Source organism: Hyla sarda, chromosome 1 (genome assembly GCF_029499605.1).
Source record: "Hyla sarda isolate aHylSar1 chromosome 1, aHylSar1.hap1, whole genome shotgun sequence".
Lineage (NCBI taxonomy): Eukaryota > Metazoa > Chordata > Amphibia > Anura > Hylidae > Hyla > Hyla sarda.
The window spans coordinates 475,824,481-475,844,351 of NC_079189.1; the positions used below are offsets into that span (position 1 = coordinate 475,824,481).

At 43.6% G+C, this 19,871-nt stretch overlaps 1 protein-coding gene across 1 annotated transcript in view; it reads left to right on the plus strand.

Moving 5' to 3' along the window:
• SUSD2 (sushi domain containing 2) overlaps positions 1–19,871 on the plus strand; it is a 288,175-nt gene that overhangs the window by 125,384 nt on the left and 142,920 nt on the right. The window contains exons 8-13 of the mRNA XM_056537221.1: positions 4,870–5,138; positions 5,226–5,360; positions 9,662–9,715; positions 14,604–14,819; positions 16,519–16,767; positions 19,115–19,381. Coding sequence (XP_056393196.1) covers positions 4,870–5,138; positions 5,226–5,360; positions 9,662–9,715; positions 14,604–14,819; positions 16,519–16,767; positions 19,115–19,381 — 1,190 coding nt within the window. The remainder of the gene's footprint in view (positions 1–4,869; positions 5,139–5,225; positions 5,361–9,661; positions 9,716–14,603; positions 14,820–16,518; positions 16,768–19,114; positions 19,382–19,871) is intronic.

Below are 19,871 nucleotides of genomic sequence, written 5' to 3' on the forward strand. Positions count from 1 at the left end.
TCGGAACAGCTCGCCGCTGATCGGTTTCCTGAGAGGTGGCGCTGTGGCGCTACGAGCCACCACCCCTCTGAGCGCAGCCTTGACAGCCTGAGATGATAGGATAGATAGCCTGTCTGGGTGGGATAAAGAAATGAAATGCTGAATGCCCGAAAGGTAAGATTTGATAGTGCTATGAGACAGGTGCAGAGAAGAGTGGCAGAAACCGATGAAAGATAGAATGATAGTGGTGTCGTAAGAAAAGGGGATGCTATGTTGCGACAGATATGACCTGAAGGTGTCGTGTGCTGCATGATAGGCCTTTCTGGTATTGGGGGCTAAGGCGTCCGACATTAACTCCCGGGCCACCTGTGTGTAATAATTCAGTCCAAGATTAATTGTGCCAGGCAAGGGGGTTGTGTTCCTACTGCGTCTGCTTGCGGAGCCACCTGTGAAAAGAGATGGAAATTAGCCCTGGACAGAGCATCTGCGGCCGTGTTGTCTACCCCCGGTATGTGTCTGGCTACAAAATTGAAGTTGTGTTGTAAGGACACCCAGACTAGTCTGCGCATGAATGACATGACAGTAGCATGCCCGGAACTGCCCTTGTTGACTATGGCAACTGTCGCCTGATTGTCACACTGAAACTCCACCGTCTGCCCTGACCACTTGTCGCCCCATGTCACTGCAGCTGCTACAATGGGGAAAACCTCAAAAGTGCCGAAGTGCTGCTGAAGCCTGCCAGAGCCAATACCTGCTTGGACCATTGGCCCGCCATCCACCTGCCGCCCCACACTGCACCATAACCGATGGAAGATGACGCATCGGTGCAGATCTTGGGGGACAACTCGGACGCTGGCGGGACAAACATAGCCGTCCCATTCCATTGTGCCATGAACCTATCCCACATGTTCAGGTCAGCCAGGGCTTGGCAATCTAACCAAACCCTACTGTGTTGATGAGGGACACCATGCAGCAAAGACAATATTCTGGATACGAACGCTCTGCCCTGCGGGATTGCTCGCATAGCAAATGCCAGCATTCCCAGCAAGCTCTGCAACTCGCCCTTGGTCGTGACCTGGGAGACCGTGTACTTGTGGATAGTGTCTCTGATACGGTTGAGTTTGTCAGTGGGCAAGCTGACTTGCATTGCGACTGAATCTAGGATTACTCCCAGAAAGGTGAGACACTTAGTTGGACCGACCGTTTTCTTGGGAGACACTGGCACCCCAATATCAGTGAACAGTTTCAGCAATCTGACCAACTGGTCCGGCTCTTCCCTCGGGCGACTGAGCAGAAGAAAGTCATCCAGATAATGGATGACCTGGCTGCATCCAGAGACATTAACCAGCAGCCAGTGCAATGCCTGGGCCAGTTGGTCAAACAGCCACGGGCTGCTCTTGCATCCGAAAGTCAACTTGGAAGCAAAATAATATGCCCCCTGCCATTTGAGCCCAAACCATTGCCACTGGTCCCTGTGCAATGGCAGCAACTTGAAGGCGTCAGTGATATCCGCCTTCGCCATCCAAGTCCCTGGGCCGAGCGCCAAGATGACCTGAATAGCCTGGTCTATGGAAGAATAATGCATGCTAAACTCCTCGGATGGAATGAGAGAGTTGATACTGGGGACAAGTGACCCATGAGGAGCCGACAAGTCAAATATCAGTCTCTTTTTCCCATTGAACTTGCCTGTTACCATCCCTACCGGACTGACCCTCCAAGACCTGAATGGAGAAACTAACAAGGGGCCAATCATATAACCTTTCATTAGCTCAGCATTTATTAATTCAGTGACAACAGCGGGATCGTTTACGGCAGACAGCAGATTGTCGCATTCAAATGTGGCCTGCGGCAGTGTGACCATGCCGGCGTGGAAGCCTCTATCAAAACTATTGATCAACCATTGGACCCAATCTGGGTCCGGGTGATCCGCGAGCAGAGCGGCCAGGACTGGGGTACGTACCCCGCCTAGTCATGCTGGCCCTTTCTGCCTACATGCAGAGCCCGGATGTGCCCTGAAGCAGTAGAAGCAGACGTGTAATAACCTGCAATTGCTGAAGTTGCACGAAGACATGTTATAGTTGTTACAAATTTGTGAGCCTCCGAGATAGTGTACTGGACGGCCCAACTTATCCACGGAAGGTACGGACCTGCTGAAACTGTCCGTGGAAGTGGACGGTCTGGTGGCGCCCTGCTCGCCCTGTTGAGCCAGCCCTACACACCACGCCGTAGTATGCGTGATTGATTGACAGGAGGCACATGCGGGGAATTTGAGATTTGCGAAGTGGCTGCAGAACATCTGTGAATCTTCGATGCTCCAGTTCGTGAGGTACCCATCTTGGCTGAAGGCCGCCGCTGCCATGGCTGAGAAACTTCTATGATAATCGTAGAAATGGGTACCACCGTATTTGTATGCGTATTCAGTAACCCTCAGCAAATACAGGTCGAGCTCCTCTCTGCGCTCCGGCCTGGCTGAGCATATCACCTCCCTGTATTTGCTGAAGGCAATCACAAACTCGTGGATATTTAGCTTCCGTTTCAGCCTGGTGTCCTTACTCTTAAGGACAACAGATAAGTCAGCACACGCTACCGTTCTAGTGTCCTCAACGTCGAAGGCAGATAGCAACAGGGCCGCCAAATTGATGTCCTTCCCTTCCAGTATGTCCTTTCTCAGGGCCGCTGGGACAAAATGGACTGGTGACACCCTTGGTGGCACAGAGCGCCTACCTGGGTTGCCTACCGGAACAGGGGCAGACATCTGTGTAGGCGTTGGCGCCTGTAATGCTGCTGGAGCTGGAGGCCCCTGAATGCCCCTTCTCTCCAGAGAATCCAGCCTGCCCAACATGGAAGTCATCATTGCATGCAGTTCAGAGAGGGTGGACTGGCCCGAGGTCCCCTCCTGACTGTCGCCAGCCCCCTGATCCGCCATGAGGAGTTTGTACAACTCTGCTTTTCGGGCGGTTGCTGGAAATGCAATTGCTCTCTTGCGCAACTCCTCCATCAATTTGGGGATCGTCCAAGCCCTGTAAGCTGCAGAGGAGGGCGTCCCTCGCACGGAGCTTCTAGCTGGTGTATCAGGGATGGACATCGGGTCCTCTATGTCTGACACGTGAGACATGACCTGTCCGGGCCGTAACGGGTGCCGGGGAAACAAAACGGTAATCGTGAGTCACCAGATATGAGAAACGTGTACCCCCCTTGCTGAGTACTGACTGACCTTACCACCACTGTAACACAACAGTAAGACGTCTGAAACGAACAGCAAATCGACTGTAACCCTGCAAACAACCGAATACATACTTAATGTTAGCTTACAGCTGCAGACTGCCCGTGCAATGTGGCCGAACCCAAGAGTGCTGACCGTAGTGCCAGTGCGACCCAGAGTACCACCTGAATAGTTTGAAACGAGGCCTGACCGTGTGTCTGACCGAGAACGTGTGCATGACGCGTATAGTCATGAATAATTAAACCGTGAACACCTCCTGACTGCGAGTCAAGATTACAGTGTGCACCATTTCTAACTAACTAGCGATGGCTCTGAAGACGTGTCAGCAACCACCGCAGGCAAGTGGTCACCCTTGAAGAAGAGTCAAGATCGCAGTGACCACTACCCGTGTAAACGAAATGCTCTGTATGCGTGACAGTAGCAATGACGCCTTGAACCCTATCTGACATGTCGAGTCAGATATACAGTGATTCAGGGCCTATGTGTAACAGCAGCAGTGCGTAACATTAACTAATGTAACAGGAGTATTAAGCATTTGACTGAAATGACGTGAACTAGCGTCTGCTAGCGAAAGTGATGACCACCGTGAAACGTGAATAAATAACATGAACAACCGCCGTACGGTTGGTACTGACCGTAGCCAAGTTTGCAATGACCAGGAACGTAATGACCACCTAACTGGATACAGACCACCTAATCTGCAAGAGAAACTAACAGTGTACTAACCATATGGTTTACGCGCCACCTACCACCCCTGACCCATACATGCTGGCACCCCCTAGCCCCCCCCCCCTATGCCTGAAACTACCCCAACCCCACTAATTACTTGACTACCCCAAGCCTCTGACCCGGTACCCCGATATGCATGACCACCCCCCCCCCTAAACCGAAGCCACAGTAATATGGATTATCGTATTAATAACTTTACAAGCTGCCCCTTGTCTGCGACAGTGCATGTGTCAGGAACTGTGGCCTGACACCGGTGTACCATGAGCCAGCCCCTTATACTGCATGGTACCAATACACACTGTAAGCCTAACACATTTCCTCACACACATTTTATTTTTATTTTTCCAGCGCCACCTGCTGGCCATCCGTGGAGCTATACCGCCGGCTCACTGGCATGCTGTGACCCCGCCCGTTCAGAGCCCCGTATTACACGTTAGACGCCGGCACAGGGAGACCCACGTGGGTCGCGTCTCCCCGCGCCTGCCATGCCACCAGCTGCCGCTGGATCCAGAGGCCGTGTTCACTGCGGCCAGCCCGGGCACGCGCTGCACCGACGAACCACCGCCTACATAACACGCTGGGTGCCGGAGCCTGCCCGCCAAACGAGGGGAGCAAATAGCAACAGACCAGGGCCCCAGTAAAAGAAACCTGCCGGTCACCCGGCACTTACCTGCACCACCACACACCTGACCCAGCGTACGCAACGAAAGAACCCCCGCAATTTCGCCAACCCAGCATACGCCCAGAGGGAGGGGCCGATGGATGTTAAATAGCCAAAGCCCCTCCCACAAATTCAGCCTGATAGGCTTCCCACATATATATAGATATATATAAAAAAAAGTTTTTTTCCTGGAATACCCCTTTAATAGATGCCAACTTTATCATTACTATATGCATGATGCACAATACTGACACTTCTTTCCCCCCATTTACTATAGCCCTCAGTTTGCTGCGGGACAGCAATGTTGCTATGATGCATCAGGAGTTCAGGTCCTAACCACTGATTCTTTAGGGGGCAGCACTCCTGACCGAGGCCATGATTGGGGGTCCTCTCCTTACAAGAAACCCCCTAGAATTCCTGGATTTTCCCACTGGCTGTATGATGTGATCACTTTCTATTACTGTTGTCTGTGGTCAGACAATTGCCATTACTACCTAGAACTAAGACCGTCCAGTGACTGTCAAACGTACCAGCCGCCAAAAGTTGGTAAGAGAAGTTATTTGTATTAATAAATAAATAGCATAATGTGTAATTGATGTTGAATTAGCAGCTATTTTCTATATTCTTCTATAGCTTCAGCTTTTGGTGAACCGCACATTATAACATTTGATGGCTTGAATTACACTTACAAAGGTAAAGGAGAATATTATTTGGTGAACTCTACAGATCCATCTCTGACCATTCAGTGCCGAACAACACCTTTTCTAGGTAAGACAAATGCGTACAATAAGATACATTTTGTATACACTTTGCAAAGAGGCACTGACAGCGTATCAGGCCTGGTCTATTGATGTTGTTGTGAGCTCTTCATGACACCGTTTTGCTGTCCATTACCAAGATTTCCAGGTCAATACTAGTGATGAGCGGCATAGGCCATATTCAAATTTGCGATATTTCGTGAATATATGGACGAATATTCGTCATATATTCGCGAAATTCGCATATTCACTTTTTTATGCGAAAATATATGGGCATATTTGCAAATATTGAACCCTCCCTTCTTTAACCCCTTAACAACGAAGGACGTAAATGTACGTCCTGGTGATGCGGTAGTTAACGCACCAGGACGTACATTTACGTCCTAAGCATAACCGCGGGCATCGGAGCGATGCACGGATCATGCGCAGCAGATCCCGGCTGTTGATCGCAGCCAGGGACCCGCCGGTAATGGCAGACATCTGCGATCCCACGGATGTCCGCCATTAACCCCTCAGATGCCCTCAGATGCGGTCACTTAATTGGATGATCGGATCGCCCGCAGCGCTGCCACGGGATCCGATCATCCAGCACAGCAGACGGAGGTCCCCTCACCTGCCTCCGCTGTCTTCCGTGAGTCTTCTGATCTGCCTTCCCGCAGACCAGAGCAGAAGATGACCGATAACCCTGATCAGTGCTATGTCCTATACATAGCACTGAACAGGATTAGCAATCGAGTGATTGCTTTAAATAGTCCCCTATGGGGACTATTAAAGTGTAAAAATAAAAGTAAAAAAAAGTTTTAAAAAAATTAGAAAAACCCCCTCCCCCAATAAAAACGTAAATTACCCCATTTTCCCTATTTCACACCCAAAAAGTGTTAAAAAAATATTTTAAATATGTTTGGTATCGCCTCGTGCGTAAATATCTGAACTATCAAAATAAAATGTTAATGATACCGTACGTTGAACGGCGTGAACGTAAAAATAAAAAATCCAAAATAGCTGCTTTTTTATAACATTTTATTACAAAAAAATTATAAAAATGTATTAAAAGTTTTATATCAGCAAATATGGTATCAATAAAAAGTACAGATCAGGGCGCAAAATATGAGCCCTCATACCGCCGCTTATACGGAAAAATGAAAAAGTTACAGGTCTTCAAAATAGGGGGATTTTAAACGTACTAATTTGGTTAAAAAGTTTGGGATTTTTCTTAAGCGCAACAGTAATAGAAAAGTATGTTATCATGGGTATCATTTTAATCGTATTGACCCAAAGAATAAAGAACACATCTCATTTTTACCTGTAAATTGTACGGCGGGAAAAGGAAACCTTCCAAAATTAGCAAAATTGCGGTTTTCTTTTTAATTTCCCCACACAAATAGTATTTTTTTGGTTGCGCCATACATTTTATGGTAAAGTGAGTGATGGTATTACAACGGACAACTGGTCGCGCAAAAAACAAGCCCTCATACTAGTCTGTGGATGAAAATATAAAAGAGTTATGATTTTTTGAAGGAGAGGAGGAAAAAATGAAAACGTAAAATAAATAAAATTTTCTGCGTCCTTAAGGCCCAAATGGGCTGCGTCCTTAAGAGGTTAATGGTATAGGGAACCAATGGGCTAGTGCAGTGGTCTCCAACCTGCAGACCTTCAGATGTTGCAAAACTACAGCTCGCAACATGCCCGGACAGCCGTTGGCTGTCCGTACATGCTGGAGTTGTAGTTTTGCAACATCTGGAGGTCCGCAGGTTATAGACCACTGCACTAGCCCATTAGTTCCCTATACCATTAAAGAAGGGAGGGCTCAATATTTGTGAATATGCACATATGCGAGGAGCAGAGAGGGATTCAGTAATCAATGTGATGTGTACTGTGAACAACAACAAAAAAAAAGCTAATATTTGTCATTGCGAATATATAGTGCTATATTCGCAAATTCGCAAATATGCGATATTCGCGATTAAAATTCAAATTGCGAATATTCGCGAGCATCACTAGTCAATACTGAGATCCTGTGACTGGTCATTGCTACCAGATATTGCCCATTGCTGTCTGTATACATTGTTGTATATTGCTGTCTGTATACATTGTTGTATATTGCTGTCTGTATACATTGTTGTATATTGCTGTCTGTATACATTGTTGTATATTGCTGTCTGTATACATTGTTGTATATTGCTGTCTGTATACATTGTTGTATATTGCTGTCTGTATACATTGTTGTATATTGCTGTCTGTATACATTGTTGTATATTGCTGTCTGTATACATTGTTGTATATTGCTGTCTGTATACATTGTTGTATATTGCTGTCTGTATACATTGTTGTATATTGCTGTCTGTATACATTGTTGTATATTGCTGTCTGTATACATTGTTGTATATTGCTGTCTGTATACATTGTTGTATATTGCTGTCTGTATACATTGTTGTATATTGCTGTCTGTATACATTGTTGTATATTGCTGTCTGTATACATTGTTGTATATTGCTGTCTGTATACATTGTTGTATATTGCTGTCTGTATACATTGTTGTATATTGCTGTCTGTATACATTGTTGTATATTGCTGTCTGTATACATTGTTGTATATTGCTGTCTGTATACATTGTTGATGCTTATTGTAGCTTCAAGATATTTACTTTTTGATTTGGGAGCAGTTTGTAGGATAATTTTACTGGTGCATTATGTAGATGCAGCAAGCAATGTCTCAGACTATTTTTCTTTTATATTGTATTTATAAAAGGAAAGCAGAACTAATTGAATTGTTAGACTTTTAACAAAAATATATGCCTTTGTTGAACGCAATGACAAGGAACAATTTATTGTGATGTAGTAGTCAATATCACAATAATTCACTTTACAAAAATTCAGGTGCATTAAAATAGGGACCAAAATGTTCCAGCATACAATCTCTATACCAATTACAAAATACCAATACCTAGTGGCTTCTTTACCCTACTAACCTAAAAGTTATCTGATAATACTCTGCAGAAATCAATGTATGCTAGTGACATATTCTTGTCATGTGAAAAATCCCTTTGGTGAGTGTACCTTTGTTGTGATCCATTCTGAATGTGTTAATCTTTTCATTCTCCTCTTAACCTTATGTCATTGTTAAAGGGTACCTCTCATCAAAAAAACTTTTGATATATTATAGATTAATGTATGCAGAATAACTTTACAATTGCATGTTATTAAAAAATATGCTTCTTTCTATTTAATTTTCCACTTTGAAGAAATGACCACTAGGGGTCTCCCTACCAGTCCTGGCAGCAAGCATTTCAGACTCATGCTGGAGTCCTAAACACTACGAGCTGCCAGTCTGCTTTGTTCACAAAGGAGAACACTCAGAGCTGCCAGCCTGCTTTGTTCACAGCCTCTTTGGCTGTGAACAAAGCAGGCTGGCAGCTCTGAGTGTTTAGGACTCCAGCATGAGTCAGAAATGCTTGCTGACAGGACTGATCGGTAAAAATACAATAGAAAGAAGCATATTTTTCATTAACATGCTATTGGAAAGTTATTCAACATTCATTAATCTAAAATATATCAAAAGTTTATTTGATGAGAGGTACCCTTTAAGGCCACAATTATTAAAAGGGGTTATATAGTATTTAAAAAACAGAGCTGATTTCTTCCAAAAACAGCACCACTCTTGTCCTAAGGTTGTGTTTGGTATTGCAGCTCAGTTTCATTGAAGTGAATGGAGCGCAGTTGTAATACCACACACAACCTAATGACAGGTTTGGTGGTGCTGGAAGAAATAATTGCTGTTTTTCTATTCTTGGGTAATCTGGGCAGAGATAGTTTTTTCTAATTCAGTGCTCCAGGTCCTATGAATAGATGTAGATCTAAAAGAAGATAACATGCAGGCTTTGTGTAGCCAACTTTAGAGGGAGCCTATAAGCTTGTTGCACAATATAATACATTTAATAATAAAACATTATGCAATATGCTCCTAAGCACCAGTAGCTGCAGGTAGAATGCATTGTATTTATCAAATCTGCCTATGCAGAGCTCCAGCTATCATTTCTTAATAATGCTACATCTCAAATTTTAATATATTAAATATTAGTATTGCACCTGATCCGCAGCATTCCAGGTTCTTCACATTGTAGATGCATTTTGTGTTGCATGGTTCTGCTAATACTGTAGCTCTGTAGCTGCAACACATTAGTATATATATATATATATATATATATATATATATATAAAGATTGTGGAAAAAATAATATCAAATATAATATGATCTAAAAATAATAACTTCTATTATAATTTATTCTCCAAACTTTTGCTTCACGACATGCAGAGGAACACTCACAGATTCTTAGGTCCGAGGAAACAAGACCTGCTCAACCCTCAGGTGGGTTTGTGGTTGTGTTGTCATTCAATATAATATATAGATCTTACAAATTCTTGCCTTGCATTATACAGAGACTATTTTGGCATTTATTTCATTTATTGTCCCCCCCCCCCCCCCCCACCACTCCAAGATAACTATTTGTTTGACATTTCTACCATTGTTTTTTGGGCTTTTAAGTTTTTCACTCTGTGGCATGAATTCCTAATAATGTAGCACATCTTGTGAGAAAAAATGTAAAAAAAAAATGGTTTTATGTTAGTGCATTTTAAGTGCCATAACATTTTCCCCTTACTGTCAATGTAGCCATAAGTAATATTTTTTAAAAGAGCTATTTTGGTATAGTTATAAATTGACAACCTTTATTTTTTTAATAAAAAGTCAGTTAATTGTGCAAATTAAATAAAACAAATTTAGTATCGCTATAACTATAACTATAAAGTAATGGATGCCATAAAGACAAGGTCTTAAAAACAATGTTGGAACTGCTGTTTTTTCTATTGAGAGGAAAGAGCAATTTGAAATGTAGCCAGCTTTACCCGAGGTAAAATATCTTGAACTTTATGGGTTTTCAAATAATACACTCGCCAGTGAAGGTAGACAAAGAAGGTAACATGCTAAGCATTCATGACGTGTTTCAGGTCATGTGACCTTCGTTTGCAGGGCTCAAGTCCTGCAGGAACGCATGGAAAAGGGTGCAGCGCGGGGGTGCCAGCGGCAGGACCCCCATGATCAGACATCTTATCCCCTATTCTTCGGATAGGGGATAAGATGTCTAGCAGAAGAGTATCCCTTTAAATATAATGTAAAATGTAGAAATGCACTTCAAGCTTTAAAATCTAAAACACAAATAATGAAACAGAAACATAGCCGCACATCCACCATTTGTATTTTGATCTTTTTGCTTCACTGCATAATTTCAAAAACTAACAGGTTGTTACTATACATTTTGATCAAAAAGACCACTCACCACGTCAAGGCCACTTAGTCAGAGTGGGTCCCTAGTACTGGCATAGCGCCAGGCAGCGACCACCACCCCGTGGAACCAAGCCCACAGGGGGAATGACCCAGTGGCCAAGCAGCACCACTGCTGCCCAACCAAGCCCCACAGACAAAGCATCATAGTAACAACGGCTGCAATAGCGCTCCACACCAGTGTGAACACCTACCATGTGCTGCCTGCCAGAGGGCTGAGAGAATGCTAGGAGGAAACCCATATGAAGTCTCCTGCTAATTAAAAACACCTGTGCTGAATGTGTGGAGTGGAGTTTCCCAGGCTTTGACTGTGAGCACATGGTAAGTAAGCTTTGTCACTGGTGCTGTGCTGCGTCCATTGCTGCTGCGGCACTCTGCCTGTGGGGAGGTGCGGCCCAGGGTCTGGTTCGGGCGGCATTGGGGTTGCTATGCCTGTGGACACTGGTGTTGCGGCGGTAGTGGTCGCTGCTCAGTGTGGCACCATTTTATACTAGGGATGTTAGGGACCCGCTACTTACAGGTGTGCGTGACGTGGCTAGCTGGCTTGCACTTCATGATCATAAAGTATACAAATGACCTGTTAGTTTAATACATTTTGCTGAGAATAAGTGGTGGAAGAATTTTTTTCTTAATTACTAAGATATTGATTATTTTCTATTTAAACGTGTTAGTCAACAGAAAGTGCAGCCATGTTGGTTGTCACTATTGAATGAGTTCCTTAGTATCAGTTGGCAAGCCTATCTTTTCTCGGCATGTTCACGCAACAGGAATGCAATGACTTTACCATCAGTTGTCGAGAAGCAAATTTAAAATAGAGAACAAATTGGCTGCACTTCCTATTATTTGTTAAAAATGGCTGCCACAACAATAAGCGTAATAACACACTTTGGGGGAGATTTATCAAAACCTGTCCAGAGGAAAAGTTGCCCAGTTGCCCATAGCAACCAATTAGCTCGCTTCTTTCATTTTTACCAAGGCCTCTACAAAATGAAAGAAGCAAGCTGATTGGTTGCTTTGGGCAACTGGGCAACTTTTTTTCTGGACAGGTTTTGATAAATCTCCCCCTTTGTCCCTTTGGTTTACTAACATTAGGCCCTGTATAATTTCTTTTTTTTTGCGGGAAAGCCTCTATTTGAGTGAGCATTGGAGTGAACAATTGTATTTTACTGCACAACATAGAATATTGATATAAGTAATAATAATATGTAACCACTATGGGAGAGATTTAACAAAACCCATGCAGAGAAAAAGTTGCCCAGGTGCCCATAGCAACCAGATTGCTTCTTTAATTTTTGCAGAGGCCCTTTAAAAAAAATCAATCTGATTGGTTGCTATGGGTTACTGTGTAACTTTTCCTCTGCACAGGTTTTCATAAATCTCCTCCTATGTAACCCCTCCCCTTGGTTTTTTGCTTTTTTCTATACCCTTAAAGAGGACCTGTGGTCAGTATAAAAAAATGAATTTATATACCATTTTGTAACCTTTGGTTTCCTGATTCCAATACTGCTTTATCTTGTTGCTTCCCCCATTCCTTGAATGTAGTCAGATGAGTGGGAACTTCAATATAAAAAGGGGTTCGGGCAAGGGATATGAGTCTGAGGAAGTCTAAGGCGAAGTTTCCACTTGTTTTTTTTTTCTGGCAGTTTTTGGAAATCTGCCACTGCAGTTTTTGAGCCAAAGTCAGAAGTGGATCCATAAGGGAGGAGAAATGTAAGTCCTTCCTTTATATGTCCTATTCCTTTTGAATAGATTTCTGGCTTTGGCTCAAAAACTGCAGCGGCAGTATTCCAAAAACTGCCAGAAAAAAAAACAAGTGGAAACTTAGCCTAAATCAGACTCACTGGGATGTGACCTTTTTTAAAATAAATTTGTCTGCAGATAATCTGGTAACTTATGTACGCGAGTATAAGCCGACCTGAATATAAGCTGAGGCCCCCTAATTTCACCCCTAAAACCCAGCAAAAGTTAATGACTCGACTATAAGCCTAGGGTGGTAAATACATCATCCCCCCATGTCATCATCCAGACCCCCGTCATCCTCCCCCCCCTTCATCATCACCACCTGTCAATCCCTTCATCAGTGGTCTTCAACCTGCGGACCTCCAGAGGTTGCAAAACTACAACTCCCAGCATGCCCGGACAGCCATCGGCTGTCCGGGCATGTTGGGAGTTGTAGTTTTGAAACCTCTGGAGATCCGCAGGTTGAAGACCACTGCGGCCTCCGTCATCATCCAGACCCCCCCCCCCTTTTGTACTCACCCCCTCACCCCCCCTCTGTGGGAATTTAGGGTGAGCTGGTCCGGGCCATCTATGCAGCAGGGACCGTCCGGTGGGTATGGGTAGTTGTTGCGGGCTGTCCATTTTCACCGGGGGGGCCTCTTCTCCACGTTTCGGGCTGGCCCCGGACTAGTGACGTTGCCTTGACGATGACGCACAGGGACGTTTTGCATGAATGTCCCTGTGCGTTGTCGTCAAGGCAACGTCACTAGTCCGGGGCAGGCCCAAAACGTGGAGAAGAAGCCCCCCGGTGAAAATGGACAGCCTGCAACGACTACCCATCCCCACCTGACGGTCCCTGCAGCATAGATGGCCTGGACCAGCTCACCCTTCCTTCCCGCCGAGGTGAGGTTAGTACAAAACAAAGGGGGGGGGGGGGGCTGGATGATGACGAAGGCCGCAGTGGTCTTCAACCTGCGGACCTCCAGAGGTTTCAAAGCTACAACACCCAGCAACATCTGGAAGTCCGCAGGTTGAAGACCACTGAGAAGGGATTGACAGGCGGAGAGTTCACTCGAGTATAAGCCGAGGGGGCATTTACAGCACGAAAAATAGTGCTGAAAAACTCGGCTTATACTCGAGTATATACGGTAAATAGTAAAGTCTCTATATATCAATGCACAGAAATTAAATAAATACAGTGTTGAAATCTGGCCACTCTAATCTACAAAACTAAATTTTGCATTCACTCATGATGCTTGGGCTGCTGCACTTAAAATAACAAACTTTACCTCCTGCTGCTTTCTTGATGCTGCTGGTATCGCTCTCCTGTCATCCAATGTGGTCTTCCTCTTGATTTCGGGGCCCAACAAGTCACAGTGCTGATTAGCGAATCGCCGGCCATAGCAATGTGCCACCTCAGCTAGTGATAGGCTGAGCGGCAGTGTGATGTATCAAACTCGGGCACCAGGAAAAAGGCATTGCCCAGGCTCAATACATAATGCTAAGTCAATCAATGGCTGAGGTGGGATATAGCTGTGGCTGGTAATTAGGGGCTGGTAAGGGGCAATCTGATGTGTGGGGCCCCAAAAGCAGGAAGATGGCTGCACCGGAGAATGGGAGAGTGATATCAGCGGCACCAGGGGAGCGGCAGAAGCTAAATCAAACTTATTTTAATTGTGACAGCCATGTTATAATGAGACTGCTCAGTAAGATCTCCACCATGGCGGCCCCGGAGTGTCACTGTTGAAACCCTCCCAATACTCCAAACACACTCATTTGCATATTAATGTTTTTGTCCATATCTCCAAAATGATGGAACTTGGGGGGGGACAGTAACATAGATCAGTGTCACTCACAAAATTACCCAGTACCAACAGGTTAGTCTGGGTGACCCTGCTGACAGATTCCCTTTAAGGCTAGGATTATATGGTGCCATTTTTTGTGTGTGTTCTTTTTATAACATTTTGAAAAAATGCATTGTAAAAAAACACAATTTTTTTTACAGCAAACTGTCATTTTGTGGTTAACTGCACAACAAAACCGCAGCAATCTGCAATAAAACTGCATGGTTTTTGCTATGCATTTTTCTCTGACCCTCAAATTTTGATGACTAAAAAAACTAAAATTACATACATTGCCTTCATTTTTTAAGGTAGTTATCTGAGCTTGTATTTATTATTTTGTCCTTGTTTTATAGCATCTGTTATCGCAGTTTTTCATGACGATAGAGCTCGCCGTCGGCGTTCAGTATCTGACAAGATAAATGTGGCCAGCATTTCATCAGTGGCCATGCAAGAAGAAGACTCTGATGTTGTTGAGGTGCGTTTGAAAAATGGAACACAGGAGGAACTGGAAACTCTATTAAATGGAGAAGTCCTGAGTTTTAAAGAACAGAGCTGGATGGATATGAAAGGTAAAATTTTGTGTTAAAATTGGGTTGTCCAACTAATAAAAAAAACATACATTTTCCTTGTTATTGAGTTAAAATTAAAAAAAGAAAAATCTACAGATGGGTCTTTTCTCAACTTCTTAAAAAATCTCTAAGCTCAATAGTCTCTAAACTTCTAATATGTCTAGATTTTGTATTTGGCTCACAAATGTCTCTGATCTGCTGCTCACTCATTCTGATATACACTGCTCAGGAACAGGTGTGCCAGAGGCAAGTACTATGCCCGCTCTCATTCATTATGCATTCACTTCCTCCCTGTGTCTGCTGTGCTATGTCTGTTTATCCAATCACTGCAGGCTACTCTGTTACCCCTCCTCTCAAAAGTCTGATAGGAGAGGAGTGAACACAGAGGAGTGCTAGTCCCCCTCCCTTCCTGGACTTTATCCCAGTCTGTGCTTCAGCTGGGACATAGATGATGCTGCCTGTGGCCAGAAAGCTTTATGTTCTGAATGGTAACTGTGCGCATCTACAGCTGTTGCAAAACAACAATTCCCAGCATGCCCCGACAGCCAAAGGCTGTCCGAGCATGCTGGGAGTTGTAGTGTTGCAACAGCTGAAGGCATGCTATTTGAAAAACACTTATCCACAGTGTATGGTGGCTCATGGAGTATTTAAAGGAGGACTCCGCCCCTAGACATGTTATCCCCTATCCAATGGATAGAGGATAACATGTCTGATCACGGGGGATCTAACTTCAAGGGCACCATCCTCCTCCCCAGTGATCTCTGGGCCGGCGCTGTGTGATTGTGAAGTCATGCCACGCTTCCTTCATTCATGTCCTGGGGGTGCGGGGGCGGGGACATGAATGCAGGGGGCATGGAGACTGTGTTCACCAGTCATCCGGCATGGAGCAGAGTTTGCTCTGTGCACCAGATGGCTGGGTTGTCACGGCAGAGATCGCGGGGGTCCGCAGTGGTGGTACTCCCATGATCAGACATGTTATCCCCTATCCATTACATGTCTAGCGGCAGAATTTATGTTTTATATGGCACAGTATTTTGGAATAGTGGAGAATTTATCCATAATATGGCAACCAATGGAGCATTTAATGCAAATTTTTCTGGTATATTCATAATATACAAAAGAAATTACGTGGTGGTATAGTGCAAGGTTCTTTAACTTCCCTTATGGCTCATCTTATCCTAAATGTGTATTAAAATATAATCAACTTAATATTTTTTTTAAATAAATGATTTTAAGTGCATACAACGTAGAACTGGTATGTAATCCTAATGCAATTGTGTGCCTAAATATTTAATGTGATATTAATGACACAAAAATGTGATTTCTAATAAAACGTGAGAGCCCTTTACCATGTGGAGGACCAAAAAACATGTAAAAAGAAAACAAATGATGGGCTGTTGATGGTTCTTTCCTTGTATGATGCATTTCCTATTTGAATTTAGCTTCTGTACTTACGAAGCTGTCATAAGGCTACAGCTGATATTTAATACCAGATGGGTAGTTCACATCCCTATGTGTTTAGTGTATACATACGTAGTCATGCCTAAAAAATAAGGTATAGAAAGAGATATTGCTACAAGATTATTGCTAACACTACTGATAGAATTGTATAGTACATTATACAATATAAAGCAACTTCTTAATGGCTGTAAATAGCGTATTGAACATTAATAAAGTAAGGCATGTCTTATTGTTCCAGGAGTTTTTCTATTTTCTCCAATTCCATCAAATGTCACGGCGATGTTCCCTTCTGGAGCTGGGGTGGAAGTGAGAGCCATAAAAGCATTTCTGAGCATCTCCGTCCTTCTCCCTGAATTATTCTTAAATAAAACCCAAGGGCTTCTAGGAGTCATGAACGGGGATCGTGAAGATGACTTAACTCTGAGGAATGGTACACAACTGGCAAGTTCTGCCTCTCCAGAAGAAATTTTCAACTTTGGTGCAGATTGTGAGTATAGACAAAGCCATAGAATGGACACATTGGGCAGAATTTATCATTGTTTTTTCTTCTTCATTTTAGTGTATATCTTTAGCATATTTTAATATAATTGTGATGATTTCAATGGGATTCTGCTGCACTGTGCACACAGCAGAAATTTCGTGGTAGATTTTTCTGCCGTGGAAATCCTGACTCTGGAGTCCGCAGAAAGAATAGACATGTCTATGAGATGGCGCCTTTATGACCGGTTCTAGGGCCGGCATATCCTGCCGGCTCTTGGTTCCCATGAATATTTTCTTTGTGGATATTTCACCATGTGAACATAGCATAGGGCTACTCTCACATTATTGAATCTGTCTAGAGACCGATCAGATATTCTCCATAGACGGCCATGCATATCTGAGCAGATTTCACCAGAAGAATAAACATGATCATTTGTGGTGTCCCAGTACGAGATGGTGTTTACCCGTAGCTTCCCTGCCCTGTCAGGCAGTGTCCCCAGGACCCCCTGCAGTTGTTTCCCCCATGTAAATAGGTTGTGTATTATATTGTGTATTGTACCTTTAATAAATGTACCATGTGATTGTTACCCAGGAGGTACTAGTGACCAGCTGACCCCAAAGGTGACCTATGGGCTCCCTGCTAGTCTACCCCATATAAGCCCTGGGTGGAGCTAGCCTCTTTCTCTTTGAACTCTGCTCTCTCTTTGTGCTGAGGTCCAGTCCAGTCAAGTTGTGCAGTCAAGTAGTGTGTGTGTGTCCAGAGGCCTCAAGTCAAGTTCTGCAGCCACAAGTCCAGTCCTGCAGCCTCAATTCAAGTCCTGCAGCCTCAAGTCAAGTGCAAGTAAGCTGAAGTCACTGTCCTGTCAGTCAAGTCAAGTCTTCTGTCTAACCGGCGTGGCCTGCACTAAATTCTCCTGTCTACTACAAGTCCCAGCAAACCTGCGAGGTCTCTGTGTCATTGGTCACCTCCTTGGGCCCTCCCTGGCTGTACTGCATTGACTGTAACAACTGTCTACCCTCAGTAAAGCTACCGTTGTCCGTAACTTGGCGTCGGTGTCTTCATTGCCCCTGTGCCTAGCCCAGGATCCAGCGGTATACCTTCGGGTGGTTAATGCTAAACCATACCCTGGCGTCCCGAACACAAGGGGTTAATACCATCTGCCCCTCACAAGGGGTTAATACCATCTTTCCCTAGGGTAACAACATCTGCTCTGCACCACAAATCCCGCCGCCACCACACATTCTTTTGACAGAGTCAGGGATTTCCGCAACTTTTATTTTTCAGTCAGAGAGGCTGTGTGAGGGCTTATTTTTTTCATTGTGATCTGTAGTTTTTATGGGTAGCAATTTAGCTAAGAAGGAACTTTTTGATTGTTTTTTTATTATCTTTTTTTTATGATATGTGATGAGACTGAAAATCAGCAATTCTGACTTTTGGAATTAATTTTTCATTTACATATTTCACTATACAGGTTATATTTTAATAATGAACAATTCTGTGCACCAAATATGTTTATTTTATTTTTTTTACATTCTGCTACAGTCTGCTATAGGAAGGCCATAGCAGTAGAGTGTGCGTGACAGCCATAGAACACTAGTAGAGGCCTCAGACTGCCATGACAACAGATCTGCTCCCCGCGAGGCACAAGACAATTTTTTTTCACCCAAAAATATACACATTTTGTAACCAATGTATATTACAAGTATACATGTAATGTTATTTTTGCAGATGATAGTGCCCATTTACAGTATGGTCTATTCACACGTACAGTATTCTGTGCAGATTTGATGCACAGGATTTGATGTGCAAGACTGAACCCAGCTTCAAATCCTGCGCATTAAATCTGCGCACAATACTGTATGTGTGAATAGGCCCTTAAACAGTTAAAAAAGCTGAAAACAGAGATCGATCTGTACAGTTATTACACGTTAGCGTACAGTTGTGCCATGCTTTAAGGGGTCAAAAAGGATGTGTAACTACTTCTGGCATAATTATTTTATTAAATATTTGGATTCTCCCTAACAGAACAATTCAGAAGCTTCTGTCATTTCTCTGTTATTCCTCTTAGAAATGTTAATTTATAACTTTAATGGTTTCCATTTCCCTTAGCAAAGGTCATAGTCTCTACACATCATTTTTAAATGGTAACACCTAGTTGCCAATTTTTTAAATAAAGTCTTGAAAAGGGATAAAAGACTAAAGTATCACCATGCCCCATACTACTGAAACAATGTGCGTGCACTTGAGATACTTTTTAACCAAAGCACAATCCATGCATGTATCTTTAATTAATTTAGTGAAACTAAAATCAAATATTAATAAAATGTCTGTTTATGTCATATTTCTCCTCCAGGGGCGGTGACGGAACAAACTTCACTCTTCCAGTATGACTCCCAAGAATTGATCAACAGCTATAAACTAAAACATGACCCAGATTTTGTTCCCACATTTAAAGCTGATGAGAATAAAAATGAAACTTTGACTAAAGAAGCCAAGAGCCTGTGTGGCGATGATATATTTTGCATATTTGATGTCCTGACAACAAATAGTTTGGAAATTGGCAATGCTACCAAAATCTCATATAGCAGTCACAGAGCACTGGTGGACAGTCTTCAACCAGGTAATACAAACACCACCGCTATCAAACTCATGAATCTCTATAGAAGTGGCGATCATCCTGATATATTGTGGAGGCCTCAAGGTCTTATATTATGTAACTCCAGGAGCGGCATAAATAGCGTGCTATGCTGTTAAGCAAGTCCCATTAAATTCAACATAACTTACGCAAATTTAATAGCGGCTTAGCTGCTTTTGGGTTTCTGACCACCTCCTGTTGCCACAAGCAGGCTAGGGAGCCCCCAATCTCAAGAAAGGTGTGGTTTCCAGAGGTGGGGCCTGCATCTAGTAGACATTTATGACATATATTCTTCTTATTATTGTTTATTCTTAAATCCCATTAATTCCAGGGTGCTGCACATATGGAACAGGTATAAATACATACAGTAACATGTGATGTGTTTGCTGACCCCTGTCACCTTAGGGCAGCACATCAGGCTCCTAAGAGCCATATGGACACCACTGTAAAAGTAGGCACTCTCTCTACTGCTTAG